General features: G+C 31.2%; 3 protein-coding genes and 1 pseudogene across 3 annotated transcripts; 1 reads left to right on the top strand and 3 right to left on the bottom strand.

Moving 5' to 3' along the window:
• Positions 1-1,271: 1,271 nt before the first annotated feature.
• Positions 1,272-9,504, bottom strand: LOC149886661 (zinc finger BED domain-containing protein 4-like). Its single transcript, XM_090089568.1, has 3 exons — positions 6,678-9,504; positions 5,761-6,171; positions 1,272-2,052 (listed from the first exon to the last, which is right to left on the bottom strand). Exon 1 carries the CDS (start codon positions 8,706-8,708, stop codon positions 8,064-8,066), a length of 645 nt encoding a protein of 214 aa, XP_089945694.1. The 5' UTR covers positions 8,709-9,504; the 3' UTR covers positions 1,272-2,052; positions 5,761-6,171; positions 6,678-8,063.
• Positions 5,712-6,113, top strand: LOC149886662 (uncharacterized). Its single transcript, XM_090091404.1, has one exon. It carries the CDS (start codon positions 5,712-5,714, stop codon positions 6,111-6,113), a length of 402 nt encoding a protein of 133 aa, XP_089947530.1.
• A 1,042-nt stretch (positions 9,505-10,546) lies between the features above and the next one.
• Positions 10,547-13,890, bottom strand: LOC149886660 (uncharacterized). The gene is made up of 3 exons (XM_090091751.1): positions 12,791-13,890; positions 12,352-12,672; positions 10,547-12,057 (listed from the first exon to the last, which is right to left on the bottom strand). Exons 1-3 carry the CDS (start codon positions 13,575-13,577, stop codon positions 10,589-10,591), a joined length of 2,577 nt encoding a protein of 858 aa, XP_089947877.1. The 5' UTR covers positions 13,578-13,890; the 3' UTR covers positions 10,547-10,588.
• Positions 13,891-15,036: 1,146 nt separating this feature from the next.
• On the bottom strand, positions 15,037-16,284 carry LOC149886659 (uncharacterized; annotated as a pseudogene).
• Between the last annotated feature and the right edge of the window lie 8,234 nt (positions 16,285-24,518).

The raw sequence follows: 24,518 nt of genomic DNA, 5'->3' as shown, positions 1-24,518 counted from the left end.
CAATATTTGATATTTTAAAATTCATACTTGACTGGGGTTAACTTGAATCTCTCCCAACACTCTCACTAAGCCTACAGTTATTTCTTACGATCTGTGTGTCTGTGGCTTCATGTGAGAGGAGCATTTCAAAACTGAAACTTATAAAGAAAAAATAAAGATCATATTTCAAGCTTATTTGATTTTTTTCCTATTTACATAATGTTAATTTTAACCGTTTTCAAGGAGTGACACCATCAATGGCCCCGGGTGTCAAACAGGCTAGCTACGCCAATGAGTTCTACCAAATTGTTTTAGTTTTTTCTTCACTTTTGAAATAAATGTAGCTAAAGTAGCCTTTATTTATGTTCTCTTTGCTAAGTTCTCTTTGCTAAGTTCTTTTCTTCTTTTATTTGATTTCGTTAAGTAAATCCTTCCATAATTTTAATATATCCACTCCTAATTCACGTATATTCGAGATAACATATAATCTTTTTATTGCTATTATTTTTAAGAATCACCAAGTTAATAAAATCATAAACATATATCAGAAACATTTTGAGTACTTTATATAATTTTCACTTTAAACAGTTTAACATTTTATGCTATTATTTCTTTGACAATTATCAAATTAAGTTTCTCATAATGTTTAAGTAAATAATGTTACTTGTATATTACAGGAAATACAGAAGTTGTTAAGTAATGCTATTTCAAAAATGTAGTACTTATCGAATAATAAGTTGTTCAAAGTTAACAATAGGCGTTTTAACAAACTTTAAAGTAGCATATGATGACAAAACTATGTTGCTTGAAACTGTTTGATATATTAAAACAAGTTATATAAATAAAAAACTCAAATTCAATAAATAAAAATGTCAATGAGTCCATAAAAAACTCGCTTTCCGCCATTTTCATTTGTTTTGATATAATAAACTTCTGTTCGAAAATGGAGGAAAACAAGGTTTTTATGGGATTCACTGACTTTTTATTTTTTGAATAACTCGCTGTACCGCAGGTCACCACAGCAATTTATATTCTACAAGTAAAAGTGTAGCTGTAGTAAGGTTTAGGTAGCTGTAGTAAGGTTTAGGATTTAGAGAGGTAAGGGTCTGGTCTTATGTGTAAAAAGGCCAACCTCGGTAAATTCTATAATACAATGTAATTCAATAAACGCTCAATTAGTGTATAATGGTTAGCATTCTTTTATTCAAAACGTTATTAAACTACAAATAATACTCTCTTACTCCAACTTTTGTGTTCGTTACTGTTTTTATCAAATATTTCTCTTTCTGTTCTTTTTTATAGGAATATCTCTTCTTTATTTGAAATCTGGTTATTCTTCTTTGATTAACATTTCTTCTGACTTCTGCTTCATTCTTCCTAACTTCTTTTTCTCTTGTAAAAGAAGTAAGGAAGAATGAGACAGAAGTCAGAAGAATTATTAATCAAAGAAGATTAATTGCTTCTTGTTCTCTCATAAAACTTGTAGTTTACTCCTTACTTCTTGTACTCTCATAAAACTTGTTGTTCATTCAAATACTTTTCAATCACAAAAAATCTCTGTCTTTAATATTCTTCTTAAAAACATTCTTAAAACTCTTTTTTATCTTCTCTTAAAAACTCCGTGTTCCTCCTTCAATCCGTCTCCCTCCTCTCTGTAAAAGTCTTTTTGAGCTTTTATAGTTTTTGGCTGTTTTCGGTTGCGATAACTATTCATCATATATTTAAAAGGCCGGTTAATGAGTCTTCATGTTTACGTATTTTCCCAGTTGTTTTTTTTTTTTTTTAAACTTTTCTTCTTTCCATTTGATCATTTTCTTACTTGACAGGTTGATTATTCATCTTGTGTACGTCTTCTCCGATCATTGTTTTTAGTATTTTTCTTCTTTTCGCTTTATCATTTATTTTTATGGCAGGTTGAATAAGTCTTTGTGAGTTCGTTTTTTTATAGTTGTTGTTTTTTAATTAATCCTTTTTGCTTTATTATTTATTTATATGAAGGGATGACGAGTCATCTTGTGTACGTCTTTTTTGATCGTTGTTTTTTTTTGTTAAAGGGTATGCTCCCTGATAAACCTAAAATGACAACTTAGTGTTGCATGCAATTGAACGATATATGTTATAGTAGATCCTACAAAATTTGTACAAATTTACTAAAAAAAAGTTTTAAAAAATCATTGCAGTCGTCCATAATGGCTGCAATTCAAGAAAAAGTCAATTTTTATAGCATAAGATAACTTAAGAACTGTTTAATATATCTAAATGAAACTTTGACACAAGACTCTATAAAGTAAGATCTACAACTTAAACTAAAAAAATATAATTTTTGCCTTGATTGCCCATAGTCTTTGATCAAAATATTTTAAAATAGGGACAATATAAAATATTTCTTGATTTAAAAGACCTAACTCAACTGTTTTTAGTTTAAGTTGCAAGTACGAGACATAAAAATATACCCTGAAAATTTCACCACTCTACCATTTATAGCTTGGGAGATATGATTTGCTAGAGTTCGAGTATCGAAAAAAAAACTGTTATTTTGAGAAAAAGAAGTTCAAATTTGTGTATAAATCACTTCAGCTTTAAATCTAACATAAAAACACTAATATAAATATTTGTGTTTAAAGAAACAGCTACACAAAAGCTCCAGGTTCATAAGTAGTCCCTTCTTTTTGAATATTTTGGGGGGGTATACCCCTTAATTCTCCCACCTCACAAGACAGTCTATTTTAGAACTTCATGCAAATGAATATTTTATGGAAGAATCATTGAGATCATTTTTGTGACTGTTTGTACGTTTTACTTTACATCAGGACGGCAGAAAAGTTTACGAAAAAAAAGCACGGATTCTGAAATTTTTACCCAGACGATTGTTGTGAAGTACAAACTTGTGAACATTTTGGAAAAATCTGGTCAAAATGAATTTCTATCAAATGCGTGGCTTTTGGTATTAATGATCAGAATAAGAAAATCAGCGCATTTCCTAATCAGACCTTTCTCAAATAATTTGGTAAAGCAGTGTTAACTGAATGTGTAAACTGTTTCTTTAAAATAAAAAAATATCTCGAGCCAACTTTTTGAATTTCAGAGCAATTGCGAGCGAGGCCGGGTAACAAACAAGAAAAATCAATCCCTCCTTCCACTTAGCTAGCACATAACGTAATTTATGGACGACCCTAAAGTCTAGAAATGGCAGTTTCGGCTAATAGATTTATACACTAATTTAAAAAACTCATGGAAATTTAGTTGAACTGTACTCAACAGAATGTGAATAAAAGTTCAGTGTAGTAGGAAGATGGAATCGTACGGTATACAAATTATGTGGAAAAACTTTACAGCCAAATTCAACACAAATAAAAGAACCTCTTAGAGATCTCGTAAAGCAAAAAAATTATACTATACACTCTCCAATATTATATTCACAATTTGAGGGACTGAAAATGTATTCACAATTTTATACAGCACAAAATTCAACCTCAATTACATATAAGAATAAGCATTATAAAAACAAAAAGAAATACGTAGAACCTTCTGGGAAGCAGAATTACTAAAAAAAAGAACAAGGTGTTTTGCAGAATAGAAAAAATCTTAAACAAAACTTAAACAAAAGTGCTAATAAAATGGGTTTGATTACCCAGAGTCCATTAATTCATGGATAAATAATAAAAATCTCTTTAAAATCCCACGTTCATCAAATTGACATAGAAAAGATACCACGAAAAGTTTTAAAAAATCGAAATTTTCAAAATTTCCAGGGCGAGATTGCTATCTGATTAAATATACATTTTTTATTAGAAACTATTTTAAATAATTTTCAGCATTAACAGCAGCCTTTTCAACAGTTTTATTCGGTTTCCAAAGAACAGTTTCAGGCTGTAGCTTTCTTTTTACTTTTTCAGCATATAATCCATCTACTCCTCACAACTTCAGATCCTTTACATGGACTGAAATATAAACCCACGGAAAATCGTTTAATACAACCAGGGCCGCCAAGAGGGGGGGGGGGGGGGCCAAAGGGACAGTTTGTCCCGGGCGGCAGATGTCGATAGGGCGTCAGATGCCAAAGTAAAATAAAAATAGTTTTTTTAATCTTAAAATGCCATAATTGAAATGTGTATATTACTCGCATTACATCATTATTTTTAGTTCCTCGAAAAAATAACAAACTGTGAATACAATTTAGAAATAATTCTATTCAGAATTTAGAAAGTAATAGTAAATATTTTTCAACTCTTTACGATCAACTTATTTATGGTAATTCATGTTTAAGATTTATATTTAACTATTGAAACATTGATTTATGACATTAGCTTTTTGAGATTGAGTTTATAACTTTTTGATGAGTTTGCGTAGTTGACAAATCTATTATTTTATTGATGCGTACGGTTATTTACAGTAACTGTTAATAATGAATCGTAAAAAACTTTCTGGTGCCCAAAATAGGGCATTGGCTTCCAAAAGGGTAAAAGAATGTGAAAAAAATAAACAAATGCTCCAAGAATTACGTTGGTTTAAAGGTGATTTAGTAGAAATATATAGGTCTCTCTCTCTCTCTCTCTCTCTCTCTCTCTCTCTCTCTATATATATATATATATATATATATATATATATATATATATATATATATATATATATATATATATATATATATATATATATATATGTTATTTTCGAAGCAATTTACGAATATTTTCGAAATTAATCATTTTTCACACAATGCCAATATCCGTTGCAGAGGGTGAAAGATCTTTTAGTAGGCTTAAGATTATAAAAAACCATTTCAGAGCCACCATGGGAAAAGAGCGACTTTCAAATCTTATGATCTTGTCTATTGAAAATGATCTCGCGAAATCATTGTCATATGATGAAGTAATTTATAATTTTACCTCGAAAAAAGCTCAAAAATTTTATATAAGTTAGGAATTGTTTAGGCTGCGGTTAGTTAGCAAAAAATGAAATAAAGTTAAAGTAGCTATAAAGGCATAATGTACTTTTTTGCTTCTATGCTAAGTATATATATGAAGCGAAATCTATAAGGGGGCCAAAAAAGGTTTTGTCCCGGGCGGCTCGAAGGCTCTCGGCGGCTCTGAATACAACTGTTTTAACTGCGAAAAACGAATAATTTGATTAATTATCATTTTTTAACCCTTTACTTTGCGGTGTTGTTGCACAACAACAGTTGAAAATTGTTAAAAAATAAAGCAACCAAAGGTTGCATTTAATTTACAGACTTCATAAAATTATTAATCACAGATAAGTCCTTAAATTTAAATTGTTTTCCTGCTCGATTGAACAATGCTTTGCATGTAATAATGTTTTGCAAGTTGAGAAAGTGTTGTAGTAAAGCCGTTTCTATAATTCTTAGATTCTATGTTAGTATTTACATATATATTTTTGAAAAAAAAAATTATAAAAATTATTTATTTTTGTTTTATCTTAACACTTAATTTTTTTTAAGCTATAATTTGGATGGGTAAAAATGATTAAAGTTACTTTGTTGTTGTACAGCAACATTGCGCAGATTTGGTTAAATTTTGTTACTGCTTAAGATCCGAAAACCATTGCTTAAAAACATTATATATATATATATATATATATATATATATATATATATATATATATATATATATATATATATATATATATATAATATACATGTATATTTATATATATTATATATATATATATAATTTGAAGTACTAAAAAAATATTTTCATACAAATGATAATACACACATGCCGAAAAAAGGCACGGCAGAATATGATCATCTGTACAAAGTTATACCAATTGTGCAATCTGTTCTTGATATGTGCAGGTTAGTTGAACAAGAAGAATGTCAGTCTATTGATAAACAAATTATTCCCACAAAATCGAGGTGTCCAATCAGAAAATATCTTCCAAAGAAGCCGCACAAATGGGGCATAAAAGTCTGGGCACGATGTAGAGTTAGTGGATTACTGTATGATTTTATCTATCTTGGCAAAGAAGAAGACACAGATATTTCTAAAGAATATGGTAAAGTTGGAGCAGCAGCGCTTAAACTTGTTAAATATTTGCCAAAAAACACTGGGCATAAAATCTTCATGGATAATCTTTTTACAAGCATAAAGCTGTTTAAAACTCTTAAGGATCTTTGAATATGGGCCGTTGGAACCATTCGTAATAACCGCTTGCATGGTGCTGAAAAAGTAATGTCTAAAAAAAAGAGCTAGAAAAAATGGGACGTGGCTCATTAGATTACAGGGTTGATTTTAATTCTAACATTACAGTTATATGTTGGATGGATAATGGAGTGGTACAGCTAGCATCAACATTTATTGGTTCTTCATTAGGAGATTCAATTAATCGATGGTCTAGTAAAGATTAAGTTATTGTAAAAGTGTCTTGCCCACATATGACACATCAGTATAATAAACATATGGGTGGAGTTGACTTATGCGATATGTTGATGGCATTGTATAGAATAAAGCTAGGTACAAAAAAATGGTGTATGCATGTTATTTATTATTGTATTAATGTTGCAGTGGTGAAAGGTTGGATTTTGTATAAAAGACATTGCAAACAAAATGGAGATATAAGGAAAAACATAATTCAACTATTAGAGTTCAAAACACGTATTGCAGATTCTTTGTTACGAAAAAAAAAAGTTTGTCGAGGCAGACCAAGAAGTGATACATCTGTTGAAAAGAAAAAACACTGACCAGTAAATGCTCCGGGAAATCTGCGTAGACAATGTTGGTCACTTGCCTAACTTTTCTGAAAAACAGCAACACTGCAGACATTGCAAGTCAGGTTATAGTCGTATTTTTTGTGAAAAATGCAAAGTCCATTTGTGCTTGGTTACCATTCGCAAGTGTTTTTATAATTTATTGTGTGTGACAGAACACAGAACGGAAACGAAACATTACACATTTTATATTCAATAACCAATCATATTGCAGTTTTACAAATTAAACAAAATACTAAGCAACACAGACTAGACTCTACAGTTAAATAACAGTGAATGAAATCAAATGAGACTAGTATTATACAATACAATTATAATGTGTAATAATTCAAGTTAAAAAATCAGTGCTTGCAATGCAGTGCATAGAATAAAGACTAGGACTAATAGACTTATTTAGCAAAGACTATATTTACACTTATAATTTAACAGATAATACAATACAAATAAAAGTGCAATACTATAATGAATGCAAATGCAATACAGTTATGTAAAGTAGTAGTACATGTATAGGCAATGGTTCCATAGAGTCCGAGACCTAAATCTACAGTGTACTGTACTAGCTGTGGCTGGCAGGGCAGTCTGGCATTGGTATGCTACTGCTATCGGCTTTACTACAAATTTTCGTGAATAAAATTTAGTTCAGCCACATGCTCAGAGAGCAGATTACATCGCGTTCTTGTAACAATATTACCAGACGTCGAGTTCAATCTCTCCAAATTTACAGAGGTTGCTGGAATACCCAATAATGCCCTCGCTAATCTTGAGAGTTTCGGCCGACGGTAATGATTAATTTCCACCAATTAAGAACATAGGCATTCCTTCCAATAGGAGGTTCAATCATATACATTCTGATCTCCTCTTGCACAGAAGCTGCATCATCAACTGGAAGCATCCTATTTGCAGTTGTTTTTGTAAACATGCAGTCGAAGTCATCCCATAAACTGCTTGGCTTGGAGGCTGCAGCTGATGTTTGACCAGGACCAGCACTTCTAAAAGCAGGAGCGGGAGCACCAGCTTTTGGAAGTGCAGGTCCTATAAAGTATTATATAATATAAATAGCTGTAAAACTAAAATAGCAAACAGAAATGAAAACCTATGCTTTATTGTTTTATTATTCATCTGTAATTAAATTAAACCAAAATGCAGCAAATCTGAAAGTTAAATCTGAACTGCAGGCCATTGCCATTACCATCAAGTCTTAATCTGTGTTAATCACGTAACATAAAATGTAATAGTTTTGGGATTGTATTAAGCTCGTGTCATGGTCGCTCAAGGCAACATGTCCACCTTCACCAACACCAGTACCGCTACGAGATCGGAATTTCTTAGAGTACTGATGAAGATTGTCTACAACAGTTGCTTACTGTTGTTTAGAAAAGAAGATGGATTTGTAGCGTGGATTAAGAAATGTACACGCTGCATCAGGCAAAGCTGATATGAATTGCGGAAATCGTCGGTCTAGTTTCGACTTTAATTTTCGAACAAGAAGTACACCACTACCCTTATATGAAGGATCATTGATGAATCGCTGCAATTGCTGATTTAAGCCATGCAAAGCCGGAATTTTCATAGACAACGTTGGGAAGTTCTTGCCACATAATTCTCTACTTGCTTGTTCAAATTGAGCAAGAATTGTGTGATAACCTTCAGCAAGCTTCCATTCTGCATTAGTCAAAATATCAATTTTTTCACTGATTGCTAGCTCTGCAGATATAGCATCTTTTTCTCCGCATAATCTCTTCAGCATAAAGTAATCATAGTTCCACCTAGTAGCAACATTGATTATCAGTTCTCGTTCTACCTTTCCTAATCGCTTCTGCTCTCTGTGCAAATTCTGTGTAGCCTGGCAGCTATGGTGATAATGTGACACAATACGACGGCTTTTGGAAAGGACAGTCTGCATTTCATCAATTTTACTCATGGCATCATTGATGGTTAATTTTAAAGTGTGATCAAAACAAGAAAGATCATAAAATGGTTGTGAGAGATTCATGGCGCTCTTCATATTACTGCCATTATCACGTAACGCATAAATTGGAACAGTCCGAGGAAGTTCCCAATTATCTTGTTTAGATGGTCTTGTCTAAAGATTCAAGAATGCTTTCGCCGGTATATTTTCCTGGAAACGGCTTGTTTTCTAATGCAAATGTCTTTAGCTCAAATTAAGGACTTACATATGACAGGCAGAAAGAAATAAATGGATCTTGCGCCCTCGAAGTCCACAGGTCAGTCGTGAATGAATATGAAGGAATACCTTCAAAATGTCGATATATTTCATTATCGGTTTTCTGTTTTACACTACAATATAACTTAGGTACAACTGATCTTGAAAACTTAGTTCTGCTTGGCACCAGATATTATGATTCCATTAATTTCATCAGTTCTTTGAATCCTCTGCCTTCTACAAAGTCGTCTTGCAACATGTCTAGAGCAAGCATGCGACCAACCGAATTCGTTATAGCGATGGCATTTGGATGACTAGACGACCAATATGCTTTCTTACTAAAAAAATTAGCAACTTTACTTTGCCTGTTATTTTCATTTTTCAGTTCTTGTTCCGTAAGTTTTCTTTTACGATTCTCTTTATTTCTCGCTACACACTCTTTATGCGTTTTCGGATGAGCAGCACGTAAGTGAGCATAAAAACCTGTTGTTGCTCTTGTTGGACACTAAACATGTAACTTGAATGTTCCTATTTTGCATATGCCTATATTTCTAATGCCATTCGTTTTTTGCCTACTAAAAAATTCCCAGACAATACTTTCACAATTACCATCGTTACTATCCGCCATTGTGGTACTGTATAACTTTTTTCTTTCACTTTTAAACGATAAAGTTCGATTAACCCTGAGTTCGCTTCGAAACAAAGATGCTATACTTCTAAAATTCGAATGGCTCGAAATTAAAAAAAAAGTTCGATTCAAAACGAAACTAAAGGTCAGTTTCGAACTCACAATCGAAATTTCGAATTTCGCACATCACTAATTACGAGGTATCTTGTTTTAATCGTTTTAATTGACAATTAAACTCATGGTGGAATGCAAGAGCTTTTAGGGTGGAATGCAATAAACGAACTGAAGCGAATGCGTAAACGAAACTTGAAAATTTCAATTTCGCGCTGAAGTCGAACTTGAAAAATAATTAAGGCGTTGATTTCAGGCCGTTTATCGGGAAATGTACTTAGCAACAAATAGCGACAATGAGTTTTTTTTACGGGAAAAGTCTTTTATTGAAACAAATTCATATAAAGATATTTGTATAATATAAGATTAAATAAAAAAGTCAATAGCAAAGTAAAAAAAAAAACAAAAAACAATCCTGCTATACATTTTTCATTACAAATATAAATTCATCTTGACACTTTCAGTTCCAAATCCTAGGTTGTAGGTAACCAACAGTTGGTCATAAATACCATTTATATGATCAAGAAAATCTCTCTTGATTTCTCCATTTTTACAGATTCCATTTGAATATGAATACATGGGAATGTTCTTGAAAATACATAATATTGGGATTGTTGCCACACTACAATGTATTTTTATTTATCTTTTTTTTCTAATATTGTAATGAAAGTGAAGGGTTTTTTTTACAAATAATGAGGAAACTATTTTTTTAAAAATTGATTTAAACATGTACATTAGGGTGTCCCAAAATTATACAAAAAAACACTTTTTTTTAAAACTCCTCTTGTACACCCAAAATTCCTTGTCTATACTAAGGCAGAAGACAAATACATGCTAAAAAATTACTCTCAGATCATTTTAAGTGCTTACTGTAAAATTCCAAAATCTCTATTTTTTAGCTTTTCAAAATATCAAAATAAAATAAATAACAGTGTGATTATTTTGTCCACTAATATATATTAATATTATCATATAGAGAGCTTTAAATATTTATAAGTTCTTTTTGAGTTACATTCTTTGTTACTTTTTTTCTCTCCTCTCTTGCTATCAATAGTATATTTTGACGCTGTTCTTCCTTTTGAGAATATTTAAAAAAGTCGTTTATTAAGCCAATGTTTCTTTCAGCGCAGTCATTAGTTACACTAAGTCCTTTAACAAAAACTTCAAAAACACCATATGATTCAGTTTTTGAAAAGTTGGGATGAGAAGAAACCCAATCTTTAACTTGATTTGTGATTCCAAGGTGTAAAAATATAAGCCAGCTATCAGCAGTAACAAGTTCTGAAAGCTTGCTGTTTGGTAAGATTAAAACTGGATTAGGTTTTTCCATATTTATACTTTTTTGGTCTGGAACTGGAAAAGAAATTAATGAATTCAAAATCTGATACTTAACAGACATTTCCAAGTGAGAATCAACAAGTGAAAACACAACTATTGCTGGAGAAAGATACCACGAATGTTTATGAAAACTTTTAATCAAAGCATTACCAATATCAGCATTAAATTCATCCTTGATAACATATGCTGCTTTAAAAGCATTAAAATCATTAAGTACAGCGTGTTGAGCGCATCTAGATTTAAGGTACCATGGAGCATAACAAACAGCAACAATAAAGGCACATGTTTCTATTTCTTTTTTATTTTCATCAGGTAAAAAGCTTATAACAGTGGATGTCATCTCTAGTGAAAGAATATACAAAGCATCCGCCATAAATCTTGCTTCGTGACAAGCTCCAGGTTGATGAATTTTAAATTCTTTAAGCTTATCAGATTCGACGCCAAGATAAAAAGCCAAATATTTTACAAGGTGATTATAGTCATTTCTTGGAAAAATTTTATTCTCTAATGAATACTTTGCATAATCTTTAGCTGCTAGCGCCAAGATGTGAAGCTTGCTACCTATTTCAAGCTTGTTCCAATCAAATTTTTTCAGTTCTGGAACTCTTGAATTCACAGATTCATGAGAAGTTTCCCAGTTTCTTTGAAAAGCCAAGTACATAGATTTACTTGGACCCTTAGATTTAACTTTAGTGATAGCCTGTATTGCATGATTTATATGAAGTTCATATATGTGGTGATGACACATAAACCAAAACAAACATTTATTAAGAATTCTACTTATTATTATTATAGCTCCGTTTAGTCTACCTGTATTACTTGATGTAGTATCAGTACAGACTCCAATTATATTATCCGCTATTTCAAAGTACTCTAAAATGTTTTGAATAACAATGGCTTGATTTTTTCCTTTAGTGCTCTCTACAGGTATAATTCCAAGTAGGCGATCGTCTTTTGTAGTAAATTCAGGACTGGTAACAGATATAGCAACCCTTTCCTTCTTAACAGTAATTTTTAACTTTTCCTCTATTTCTTTTACCAACTTACTGTCAAAGTGCAAGATCAAATTCTTTCCTGCCATTTCTTCATAATAGCTTGATCTGATGGTGGTACCTAAATTAAAAAGAATTTATTTCTCTTTATAACTACTATTGATTGTTTTAACATCAGGGTGTTAGCCAAAATTAAACATTATACCACGTTTTTGCTGTATTGGGAATATTTATTGTTGTTGTTCAGGAAAATATTGGAAATTTTCAAGAAATTGTTCTAAAAAACTCAAAATAAGAATAAAAAAAAAAAGTCATTGATTTTTAGGAATTTTGAAACCATTGTGAATTCCCCAATATACACCTTTGGGCTAGCTAACACCCTGAATATAAATATTTTGAATGTAAACAAATCTACCTAAATCTTCAATATACTTGAATCTTCTTCTAGCTACTGAGCTTCTAGATATATTTAAGTCATTGACATTTCCGCCTAAAGCTTTAATAACAGCTCCTAGAAACATTGTTTGTGAGCGAATGCTGATTCCGCATCTAACACTAACAGGTGTTGTAGCTAATATAAGATTGTCTCTGTCAAACTCTATTGCAATTTCTGAACAGCCCAACTTAGAGTGTTTTTGACGCTTTAGCTTTGTGTGTGTTGGAAGCTGGGTTTCACCCCTTTCTTGAAAATCTAAATCACTATCACTAGAAACTGAAGATTGGTGAGCAGCAGAACCTAAGTAACAAAAAGCAGTAATTACTTTATAAAGTAAATATAAATTTTAATTAAACCATTATTAAGAATAATTATTTAAAAGTTTTCAATTAAAGTTAAAATTTGAGAAATCATTTACCTGATGCCTCAAATTCATCTGAGTTATGAGAGATCACTTCATCCATTTCAAAATCAACTTTTCTATCCAATCCAAAATATTCATTAACTCTACATTTTTCATCATAAGATCTCATTCTTTCATACCTTTTAAGTCTCCTTTCAACTCTTTGCTGCATATCAATGTCATATTTATCACTTATTACACCTCTCCTCATTGTTCTTTGATCTTGAAGAAAAGCCAAATCTTCTATAACTGCATCATTCGATCTTGGCATATCTTTATCTGATTTGATTTTATCTTCTATGTTGTTTTGAGAAATATCAAATAAATTCTCAAGAAATTCTTCAAACCGATTTTCGTGATTTTTTTTTTTGGTAATTGTGTTCCAGGAAAGATGACTTGTATTTCGCATAGAAATGTACAGTTTATTTAGTTTAATAAATTTTTTAACAATTTGTACTTCAGAAATTATATACTTTCCAAAACCAGCATATTTCCATATGTTTACAACTTTTCTAAGGCAACATATCTCCATACTTTCATAACAAAAATCTTTGTCATGGCAAACCATATCCCTACTCCCACTCTTTGTTTTGCAAGAGAAATTTTCTTGGGTAGACTTGAACCTTTTACTTTTTTCTGTAATAACATACTGATAATATCGTAGAACTGTTCCATTTGTTGGTAGTTGATGTATGGGAAAAACAGAAATTGGACTTCTGAGAATGTAAAGTGGTCGACGCGGGTTTAAATTAACATTATAGTTGGATTTTTTTATTTTAGCAGTCTTCTTTCTTTTCGCCATAACATAAATATATTTTAATTTTTTTATAATTAATTTTTATCAATATTTAATTTGTAATAATAAACTACGCAAAATATTCTTTTGTAAAGAGTAACAGTTTGATTCGTTGTTTTTTTATCAGAAAAAAACGATTGGCTTAAGTTTGTTTACCTTATTTAATCAAGATTGCGGCTTTCAAAGTTGGTGTATTCACAAGTCGATATTTTAAATAAGATAAAGTTGGTTTAATCAAAATCAATAATTGCAAAGAAAACAACTAATTGTCAAAAAAGTACAAAAATAATACTCAAATAATTATTGTATTAAAAACATATCAGTATATATATATATATATATATATATATATATATATATATATATATATATATATATATATATATATATATATATATATATATATATATATATATATATATATATATATATATATATATACATATTGTTTTTAAAAGTTCTTAATATTTAGAACAGTGATCAAGAAAAGTGTGATAATACTAAGTTATTGAGTTGCCACCATATCCTACTACAAAGCTACCAATATTTTTTTAATGATTACAGATGTTTAAACTATAAAAAACTACAGTTATTAGAATTGTTAAAAGAGTAAGTTTTTATTTAGAAGAAGCGGAAATATTTGAGTTTAAAAAAAATCAGTATATTTAATAAAATCCCTTTTTTCAAATTTCTACAGTAAGCACTTGAAGTGATCTTAAAAACCTTTTTTCAATACTAGTGGTCTTCTATAAGTGTATAGACAAAGAATTTGGTGTGTACAACTTTTTTTTTTTTTTTTTCGTATTTTTGGGACACCCTAATGTACATATATCGTCAAGTTAGAATTATTTTGTTCTAACTCTGAATTTGTTTAAACTGAGATAAATCAAGTTGAAGTTTTACACTGTAATGTAGTAGAACTGGCAATATATTTTTTATCAATGAAAACTTTTTTCAATACTTGAAAAATACTAAAAATAATTATTTGTTTTGAAAAAAAAAGTAAGTTGCTCAAATTGCTACTACGGCCCGACCCTGTTTGGAGATAATTTCGATAGATACATTTCGCGTTAATATTATTTTGTGCTATCTCCATATTTTAGTAAATACAATTTAAACATTTTAAGAAAAGCAAATGAATTACAACAAATTACTTTTAACTTAGGGATTTAAACGCAAATATAGAAACCTAAAACACTTCGTTGGAAAACTTAAATGGATGGGATGATATAATTAGCTTTCTTATTGCTACTTTGACAGAATTCAACTGATATTGCTTCTGGAAGGATGGGCAGCTTTTAACAAGAGCTATATTATTTAAAGAAAATCATTTCTATCTAAAAAGATTTATTGAAAATAAACAAAGTTTTTAATACAAATAACATGTTAACAACAGCTTGAATGAACCTTATACAAAATAAAACTGAATGTTGCATAACATAACTAAAGTATATAAATAAAACAATTAAAATGAAATTTGTTTCCGGATGAAGAGTTGAAAAAAAAAACTATTTAAATAATGTATAATGTATGGCATGTATGGGTAAATAAAAACAATGTCTTTTACTTTCTCACTAGAAAATTTAATATTATGTCGAAAACATGATGCCAATTGAACTGATGGTTCTTCAAGATTACTTCCTGATCCTCTAGTGTTTTTTGGCTTAGATAGCCGTACCTCCTTATAAATATCTGTAAAACTATTCTTGAAATACACGTGACCAGGACCATTAGACCTATATACAAGTGTTTTGACATTAAAGTATGGAACCTTTTTGTAGTTCATAAGACAGGGAATTTTTGAGAAATTTTTTATGTCCTTTTTGGTATACAAAAAATCCATTTGGTATACAAAATATGGTTTACGTTTGTTAACATTCAACATTGCTTTTACCAACACGGGAGGGCTGAATATTTCTGCCAAATGTAATGATTTCTCAATCTGACTATGTATATTGTCACATTCCTGAAGGAGCTATACCCTGGCTCACAATACTTTGTTCAATGATTTTAATATTTGGATGATCAATAAGAAACTCACGCAATCCAGCTTACATATGACTGTTTCTATTTTGTGGAACACAAGAATCAAACCAAAGTAAAAACTTGTCAATATTAGGAAGATCCTTGTAAACTTGATTTAGCATACATATCACAGCACTTGCAATATCGTTACCGGAACGACCAGACATACCTTCATGTCATAATAGACAATATGCTTTTTGGTTCAGCGAAGAGCAACCTGTTAAATTATAACAACTTAACTTTCTTTTACAAAAGAAGTTTCCCAGATTACTTTTTGGCAAGCTCAAAACATTTTGTAGATCAATACAAACTATGGTTGTGGTAGGGGAGTTCAACTTCCGATCCTTATCTCTCTCGATCTTTGTTTCATTTTTTTATGCAATATTCTTGTTATACTTTTGATTTGCTCTTCACTTGCGTTTTCAATAAAGCAAAATTGGTAGCATGTATCACACAGATCTTTTTTTGGCTTTTGAAATTCATTATTAAATTTTGTGTTAAAATATTGCGGTACATACATTCCTTTGCTGGTAAAATTTTATATTGAGTGCAATATGTTAAATACAAATCATAAAGTTTCTAAATTTAATGAACCATCAAAGTATTGCTTGCAGAAAATGCTTCGACAATAATGTGACTCAACTCGTGGAAACAAGTTAATATGGTTTTCTATACTCTGTTTAGTCATTTCAAGAACTTTTTTTTTACAATGCTTCCCCCATTTTGTAAGGGCAGGAATACCAGTTTCAAGCTTATTTTCATGATTGTATGATATTTGCCTGCTCCTGATGCCTAAAGAAGACAAATAAAACACCTTACATAAACGATGTTTGACATAATCAACAAAGAAATTGTAAAAATAAGTATATTTTTATCTTGATTTACTTATTTTATTGATCTGAGCCGTTTTTTTTATCAAATTGTTTAAAAGTTTTACAAAAATTAAGTATATTTTCTTCTTGATTTACATACATACAACACCTTACATACACGATGTTTGAAATAATCAACAAAGAAATTGTAAAAATAAGTATATTTTCTTCTTGATTTACTTTATTTATTGATCTGAGTCGTTTTTTTTATCAAACCGTTTAGTAGTTTTACAAAAAAATATTGCTTTTCAATCTGAGACAATCCCCACAGTCCATTAAATAATTTTTTTTTCTCGTCTTCTGAAACTTTCACGGAACACTTAAACTTGCAACAATTTCCATAATCTCTTTTGTTTTTAATACTTTTTGGTTAAATAATCTTGCCTCTCATATTTATATATTCTTTTCCTGATTGCCTAAGTCGCTTTCTTTTTGACTGGTTCCTGTTATAACAGTTTGCCTTACGTTTTCTCGTTTTCCCACCGTGCGGAGGTAATCGCAGTTGACCAGCAATCGAAGGATGTGTTGAAACATAGGGAGTAACCATGATACTAGCTTGTTGTGGGTAAACTAAAAATAAGAATTAAACATAAAAAAGTTATGCAATGCAAATAGGTAAAAATAAGATAATTTTATCTAATGATATATATATATATATATATATATTAGGGCATCCCAGCCGCCCCACAAAACTCAAAAATTGGTCGTTGATAGCTGTTCAAGTTTTTGGTAAGGCGTTTGGGCCTAAAAACAATTGCTAATAATTTTTTTCTGCAATCTGATCACATATGAGTTAGCACAAGCGACATAAAGTTTGATACTGTGAAAAATATACATTTTTCGTAATAATATCTTATGAATGTTTATTTTATCTTTGTTTAGTATTGTTATTTAACTAACTTTGATTATTTTTCAGATTACTAATGATTAATATGTAATATAAATTTATCATAATGGAAACTAGACATAATGATCGATATATAAAAATGATATTAGGGACCACTCCTGGTATCAATGACAAGGAAATCAAGGGACATAAACTACCAACAAAGAAGCAAGTAATACTTTGCCTGCTTGCAAACCTTAAGGGTTTAAACTTTAATGATGCATTATCTCTTACAATTGATAATGTCCTGAAGCATTATTTGAAGTCAATATCCCTCCATTAAGTGGAAGAAACAGCATTGGCAAAATAATTAAAGAAAAATATAATGAAATTATGAAGTTAATGAAATACAATGAAAATCGAAGACACTTGGATAACCCAGGAATCAACAAATTTATATCAACATTAGATGCTACCATGAAATTTTATAAGAAATCTGTTCTCCAAGATATGGAAGTTCAAAAACGACATAAAACAACAAAGGAAAAAGAATCCATCGATGCAGGCATTGCTTTCATGCAAAGCATGATAACTGATAGGAAAGCATCTTATTCAGGAATTGACAAATCCCATTCAAAAGTTGTTGAGAAAAGGCAGAAAAGAACCTATGACAAAGCTTTTCCCAAAAGAGACCATTCGATAATGTTCAAAGAAACTGATGAGTTTGAGTTAACCAGTTGTTCTTGTGATGAATCGGTTGGGGGGACTGCTGGACCCAGCTAGACCTGCTCTGAAATTGAACGGCGACACAAAAGGCAAATTAAATCTGGTGAACACATATTTGTCCCAAATGATATTCTCAAGAATTCAAATGTTATTGCCTGGAGTGTGAGGAATAACATTAGTAATACTAAGATGAATTCATTCGTACGTCTGATGATATCTGTCTGCGGAGATGTTTCAAAAATAAATCTAAGTTCCAGTTCAGCCCACCGATATCGAACATCAGTAATGCCCCATATCAGCCAACAAATAAAAGACAAATGGAATCCATCTCCAAAAATGGTGGTACATTGGGACGGAAAACTAATGGCTTCCCTGGACTACAAAGACACCGACGATCGTCTACCTGTTTTAGCATTGGGAGTAAATGGAACTAAACTTCTTGGGGTGCCAGCCCTTCCAAGTTCAACCACAAAAGCTGATTTGAAACATGGTAACGCTGTCTCTGTTGCAACAAAAAATCTGCTTGTAGATTGGAAATGCGACAAAAACATCATAGGTATGGTCTTCGACACAACATCCTCAAATACAAGTTAGGCTTTAACATAGCAATTATTTATTAAATTTTGTGAAATGTTAATAATTTGTTAAATTTCAAAACAACAAAATTTTTGCACAAAATCTAGGATTACAAATACAGTGGAGGTTTTAGTAATGGACTAATTGTAAGGCTATTAGGTATAGATTTATTAAAGAATTAATTAATTCACTCTTTACATCACAGGACAGTATACTGCAGCACGTTTCTGCCAGCAGAAAGAACTAGACCGCCCCTTGTTGTGGTTTGCATGCCGCAGGCATGTAGGAGAAGTCATGCTTAGCGACTGTTGGGATTCATTAAATATAGAGGCTTCATCTGGTCCAAACATTCAACTTTTTAAAAGGTAAGCCTAATGCTTTAACAACATCATTGTAAAAATATTTTTTAATTGATTAAATAGACTTGCTTTAATTAGTGATAATGATTATAAATTGTTGCAGATTCAAGAGCCACTACTTACAACTTCCACCAGTTAATAAAGCAAGCTTTTACTATCCTAAACTTCTTAGAGCAACTGAAAAGGAACAAGAAAGCTTAACAAATTGCTTCCGTCAATTCCTAGCATTAAATTTCACTCGAGGGGATTACCAAGAACTTATTGAACTCAGCCTGCTATAAGTTACAAAAGGATCCGAACCTCAGAAGTTTAGCATGAAGCACCCTGGAGCTTTGCACAAAGAAAGATGGATGGCAAAACTTCTCTTCACTATGAAAATAGTATTATTGTCCGGAAAGATAATTGAGCAGTTTCCCAATTCAGAAGTTGCAACTAAAAATCAAATCAAGAAATTAGAACGTTTCTGTGTGTTTGCTGTAAGTGTCTACGTGCAATGGTGGATTAATCGCCCACTTGCAGCTGATGCCCCAGTCAACAATTTGATTTTAGTCAAGAAACTGAAACAGTTTGCATACCATGATTCTATAATTGCTGGCAAGGGAATAAAAGCTCTTAGCAGACATAGTTGGTATATGAATGAAGAGCTTGTTCCATTGGCTCTTTTCTCACAAATGGTATCTGACAAAGACAAAGAGAGTAAGAGGCTCCGGCTCTTCCAATTTGAAAGTGCTGGAAGTACTACAGATCGTGTTGGAGCATCCTTCGGAAACCCTAACCTTAAACCAATTTCAGAGGAGATTAAGTCACTGAGTGATTTCCATATTTTCACAATATGGAAAAGGTTTTTCCATATTGTGAATGCTCCCTATGAGTTTCTTCAAACACCAATGAATGGACAAAACTGGAAAAATTTCTTGAACTGAAGAGAGTTGTTCAACGAATTTTTCCTTATTGTGAATGCTCCCTATGATTTTCTTCAAACGTCAATGAATGGACAAAACTGGACAACTTTCTTGAACTGAAGACAATTGTTCAACGAAGCTGCTGAAAGAGGAGTAAAGCTATGTCATGATTTCTTGGGTGTAACAATGAACGAAGAAAGGTTTCAAGATATACTCCAAGTAGTGGAAAGTTCGCGAAAAATGAGTTCCAGATCAGCGGAAACTATCATCTTGTTCTCAAGAGAAGTCGCAGTTCCTAGCACCGGATGATGATTGATGATTAAATAGATAAATGAGTTTTCGATTTTTATTATAAACAATGAACATTGTACAAGATATTACATCATTTAATGGAAAATATTGCGTTTTTCATCCTTTAATTTGTATTTTAGTCTAAAAAGATGAAAATTCAATAATATAACGTAATCTTCAATTTGATTGTGCTGGCTAAATTTTTTGAAAATCATAAAAACACATATATTTCCGGTGTATATATGATGAAACACAGTTGCAAAATTTTGAAGAGCGATTTTGCAAAAAGTTGGGGCGGCTGGGACGCCCTAGTATATATGTATGTATGTATGTATGTATGTATGTATGTATGTATGTATGTATGTATGTATGTATGTATGTATGTATGTATGTATGTATGTATGTATGTATGTATGTATGTATGTATGTATGTATGTATGTATGTATGTATGTATGTATGTATGTATGTATGTATGTATGTATGTATGTATGTATGTATATTTAAAAACGTTAACTTTTTCAAAATTACTTTTTCAAAAAAACCTTTCTGATTATGGCCTATTACAAGCCCCCAGGCCATATTGTGGGTAGCACATGTGTTACCCACAATATGGCCTGGGGGCTTGTAATAGGCCATAATCAGAAAGGTTTTGCTCTGTAAGTGAAAAAATCAACAAAAAGTCAACACTAAAGCTACCATAACTTTTGTTATACTGCAGGGATTGGGATAAAACTTTACCCAAATCTTGGTATTGGCATAGGCTACATTGCCACCAATTTTTATTGGTCTATGACTAATGGTATGGATTTTATAGCAGTTTTGCTACGTCAAAAAAGAAGGTAAATTTTTTCCATTCTTGCAACTTTAAAGTCATTTATTTCCCGCAGACGTACCTAAAAGATTTTAAAACTTGCACCAGGTGACCCTGGGATGCGTTCACTACCACCCCATATAAGTGGCATTCTTGGGTCAGCTAGGTTGGCAATATTGGATTTCATGATAACAGTGCCACGGTCCCGTGAATTTCCAAACCGCGTAGAAAGTTCCTTCTCAAGCATCTCCTTGGTTGTGTCCTTAGTGGTAAAGTTTTGTTTAGCAGCACCTAAATACATATAAAAAAAGTATGTTGATGCTGAAGTATACATGTAAAATTATTATCATTATTAAACCATTTAGCAAGTATTACTTTTCTTGGCTAAAAAACAAATTTGCAGTGAATAGTTACTAAACAAAATCTGAAAGTGTGGCAAAGCTCAAAATTTAGTTTTGCTTCGATGGCCAGTCAAGTTAAACTTTCGCGCTTGCTTAGATGTCATTAAATAGGCCATGTTTTGCTTGATAAATTGTGTTAAGCTGCCTCCACCATTACTGACAAGAACTAGGAAAGATATTGTTACTTTTAAGTTCTACAATCAAACCAAGAATTAGCTAGAGAGAAATGTTTGAGCTGTTAAATAAAGGAACACCATCAATATTTGTGTGAATTGTATGCTGTGTAATATCAGATGAAATCGAAGATTTATTTAGGAGCAAAGATAACCAGTTTTTTAATTCTATGTAAAAATATTCACCACCAGCTACAGAAGCAGTAATAATATTTCGATCAGTTCTAAGAAGTGTTCCAGCATCTTTAGGCAAATCTAAAGTTGATTTTTGGAAATTCTGAAGCAAATTATTTACAGCACTATGAGGTATGTTTAATGCAATCGTTCATTGCTTTAATTCATATGATACACTTTCATTCACTTTTGCTACGTAATTGTTGCCATCAATATTATCACTGTCTAAATCATCATGCAAACAAGCTTTCCATTCGATGTTATCACTAAATTCTTCTAAACTAATAAAAGAGTTAATTTTAATTTTTAACAAACTTTAATTTTCGGGATTTTTAGGAGAAGACTCGGATAACAAAGTATTGCTGACAATTGGACATGATTGATAACTACTTACAGAACTAGAAGAATTAAACACTAAAATATTATTCAACAACTCGGATTCATTGCATAATACTTCTTTCACAATTCTTGCTATTACAGCAGCAATTTTGCTACGTTTTGTTCTGCCTGAACTTATAGAAAGGTTACTTATATCTTCCTAATTTTACAAAATTTTTTTCGGCAATTTACTTACAAGTACGTTAATGATAAAATGGAGAGAAGAAAAGTAAAAAAAAAAACAAACAAACAACTGGGAAAAGACGTCAACACAAAGACTCATTAACCGGCCTTTTAAATAAATGAACATTAGGTATCGCAACCGAAAACAACCAAAAACTATATAAGCTCAAAAAAATAATTGAGTTTTACAGAGAGGAGGGAGACGGTTGAAAGAAGGAAGACGGAGTTTCAAAGAGAAGATAAAAAAGAATTGTAAGGAAGTGTTTAAGAAGAGTTTTAAAGAGAGAAAATTCTTGTGATTGAAAAATATTTGAATAAACAAGAAGTTTTATGAGTGAATAAAAGAGAGAAAGAAACAAGGAAGAAAGAGACAGAAGTCAGAAAAAATATTAATCAAAGACGAATAACCAGAAGTTTTTAGCCGTTTCAAATAAAGAAGAGATATTTGTATAAAAAGGAAAAACAGAAAGAGGAACAGTTGATAAAAACAGTATCGAACGCTACAAGTAGAGTAAGAGAGAACTATTTGCATTTTATAAACGTTACGAATGAAAGAGGGCTAACCATTACACACTAATAGAACGTTTATTGAGTTACGTTGTAACAGAATTTACTGAGTACGGCCCTTTCACAAATAATACTAGACCCATGCCTCCCTAAATCCTAAACCTTACTACAGCTACATAATACAAACAAACTAACAGTTAAACCAACTAAGAAACATTAAATCTTCTATTTGTTAAAAATGCCGCCCTCACTGTCCGATTAAAAGTTAAACCTCTTTTCTGAGCATTTAAACACAAGTGGTAAAATCAAAAGACGTGTGTCATCACTTAAAGCCAGGAAAAGGAGTCATCCTGTAAAATGCCTTTTGCAGGTTTACTCCTTTTTCTGGCCTAAGATGATGACGCAAAGTTTTGATAATTTGAGATTAAAATACTATTAGAAGCATGTTTTTGATTTTTAGGTGAAAACGCCTTATTTTTTTTTGTATGAAGATCAAAAGAATGAAACTCACCCAATATAATTTTAATCTCGATATTAAAAATTCTATCCCCGAAAAAATATCAAATAACTGCAGATTATGCTTTCTTGTTAAGTTAAGATTTAAAAAAAAGATTTGCAACAATCATCTGTCAAAGCCATCTGACATGAAGCCATGCTTTCAAAATAGTCAGCTAATGTCACTAAATCGCGACAATGAAATTGAAGAATTATCATTTAAGCCAGCAGTGAAATTAAACGTACAGAGCTCTTCTTTAAAGTAACTTAAGAAAATTAAATATCAAAGAACGATAGAGAAGTTAATATAACATATATGACTTTCTTTGGGTTTTAATTCATATTACTAGTTACAAACAAACAAAAAGTTAACGTAAATTTTTAAAAATATTAGTACTGCAGTAATTGTTGGAGTAAATGTCGAGAAGAGTGTTCCCACTCTCTCCGTTTATCACACTTTATACCCACTCTCCCCGATATTCCCACTCTCCTCTTTGACAGCCGGATTAAAATTAGTGTTGTTACGACTTTGAAATTATTCGACTATCGACTAAATCGATTAATATATTTTTCAAAATCGACCAAATGCGACTAATTCATTTTTAAAATCGATTAAGTCGACTAAATGTTGATTTAGTTGAAATGTTTGAATAAAATTTTTCATTCAAATATTTTGACTAAAAACTGTCAAGCAACGTCAAGTATATGATTATATTATTTGAATATTATAATCATATATTTTAATGTTGCATGACTTTTTTTTTTTTAGATGCTATGAAACAAATAAAACTTTAAAAGAGTTAACGAAAAAGCTAGGAGGTATGCAATACTGTTATAATAACGCATGCTGTTGTTTTATTAATAGCATTTTCTTTGTTCAACATAAGTTCATCTTATCTATTAGATCAATTAAAATCGAATTTACAAACAAAATAAAACGGAAACTACTATCACAAAGTAAAGAAAAAAAACACGAATGCGCATTTTATATCTTTTTTTACGAGAATTAAAGCAAAAAATTAGCAAAAAAGTTAATAAAAAGCGGTCGCGTAGATAGGTGGGCGCAGATGGGACGGCTAGACTTTTTTTGGGGTGGCAGATTAATAAAACTTTTTCGCATCCTTGACTGAGTACCATAACACATTACTTAACATTTTGTGTTAAAACGCATCAACTGTTTACTTTTTTTTGGGTGGCAGATTTTTAAAACTTTTTCGCATCCTTAATTGAGTACTATAACATATTAC

The sequence above is a fragment of the Hydra viridissima genome, unplaced genomic scaffold, assembly GCF_058129835.1.
Source record: "Hydra viridissima isolate aposymbiotic clone 2 unplaced genomic scaffold, HvirCarnegie_v1 scaffold_6, whole genome shotgun sequence".
In the NCBI taxonomy this organism is placed as follows: domain Eukaryota; kingdom Metazoa; phylum Cnidaria; class Hydrozoa; order Anthoathecata; family Hydridae; genus Hydra; species Hydra viridissima.
This window is presented reverse-complemented; position numbering and strand designations above follow the sequence as displayed.

Excerpts from the sequence above, each read along its gene's own strand:
- LOC149886662 (XM_090091404.1), top strand. The coding sequence starts at position 5,712 with ATGCCGAAAAAAGGCACGGCAGAATATGATCATCTGTACAAAGTTATA.
- LOC149886661 (XM_090089568.1), bottom strand. The coding sequence starts at position 8,708 with ATGAAGAGCGCCATGAATCTCTCACAACCATTTTATGATCTTTCTTGT.
- LOC149886660 (XM_090091751.1), bottom strand. The coding sequence starts at position 13,577 with ATGGCGAAAAGAAAGAAGACTGCTAAAATAAAAAAATCCAACTATAAT. Across the intron at positions 12,673-12,790 it reads AGATGAATTTGAGGCATCAG|GTTCTGCTGCTCACCAATCT; the intron begins GTAAATGATTTC and ends TTTGTTACTTAG. Across the intron at positions 12,058-12,351 it reads CAAGTATATTGAAGATTTAG|GTACCACCATCAGATCAAGC; the intron begins GTAGATTTGTTT and ends TTTTTAATTTAG.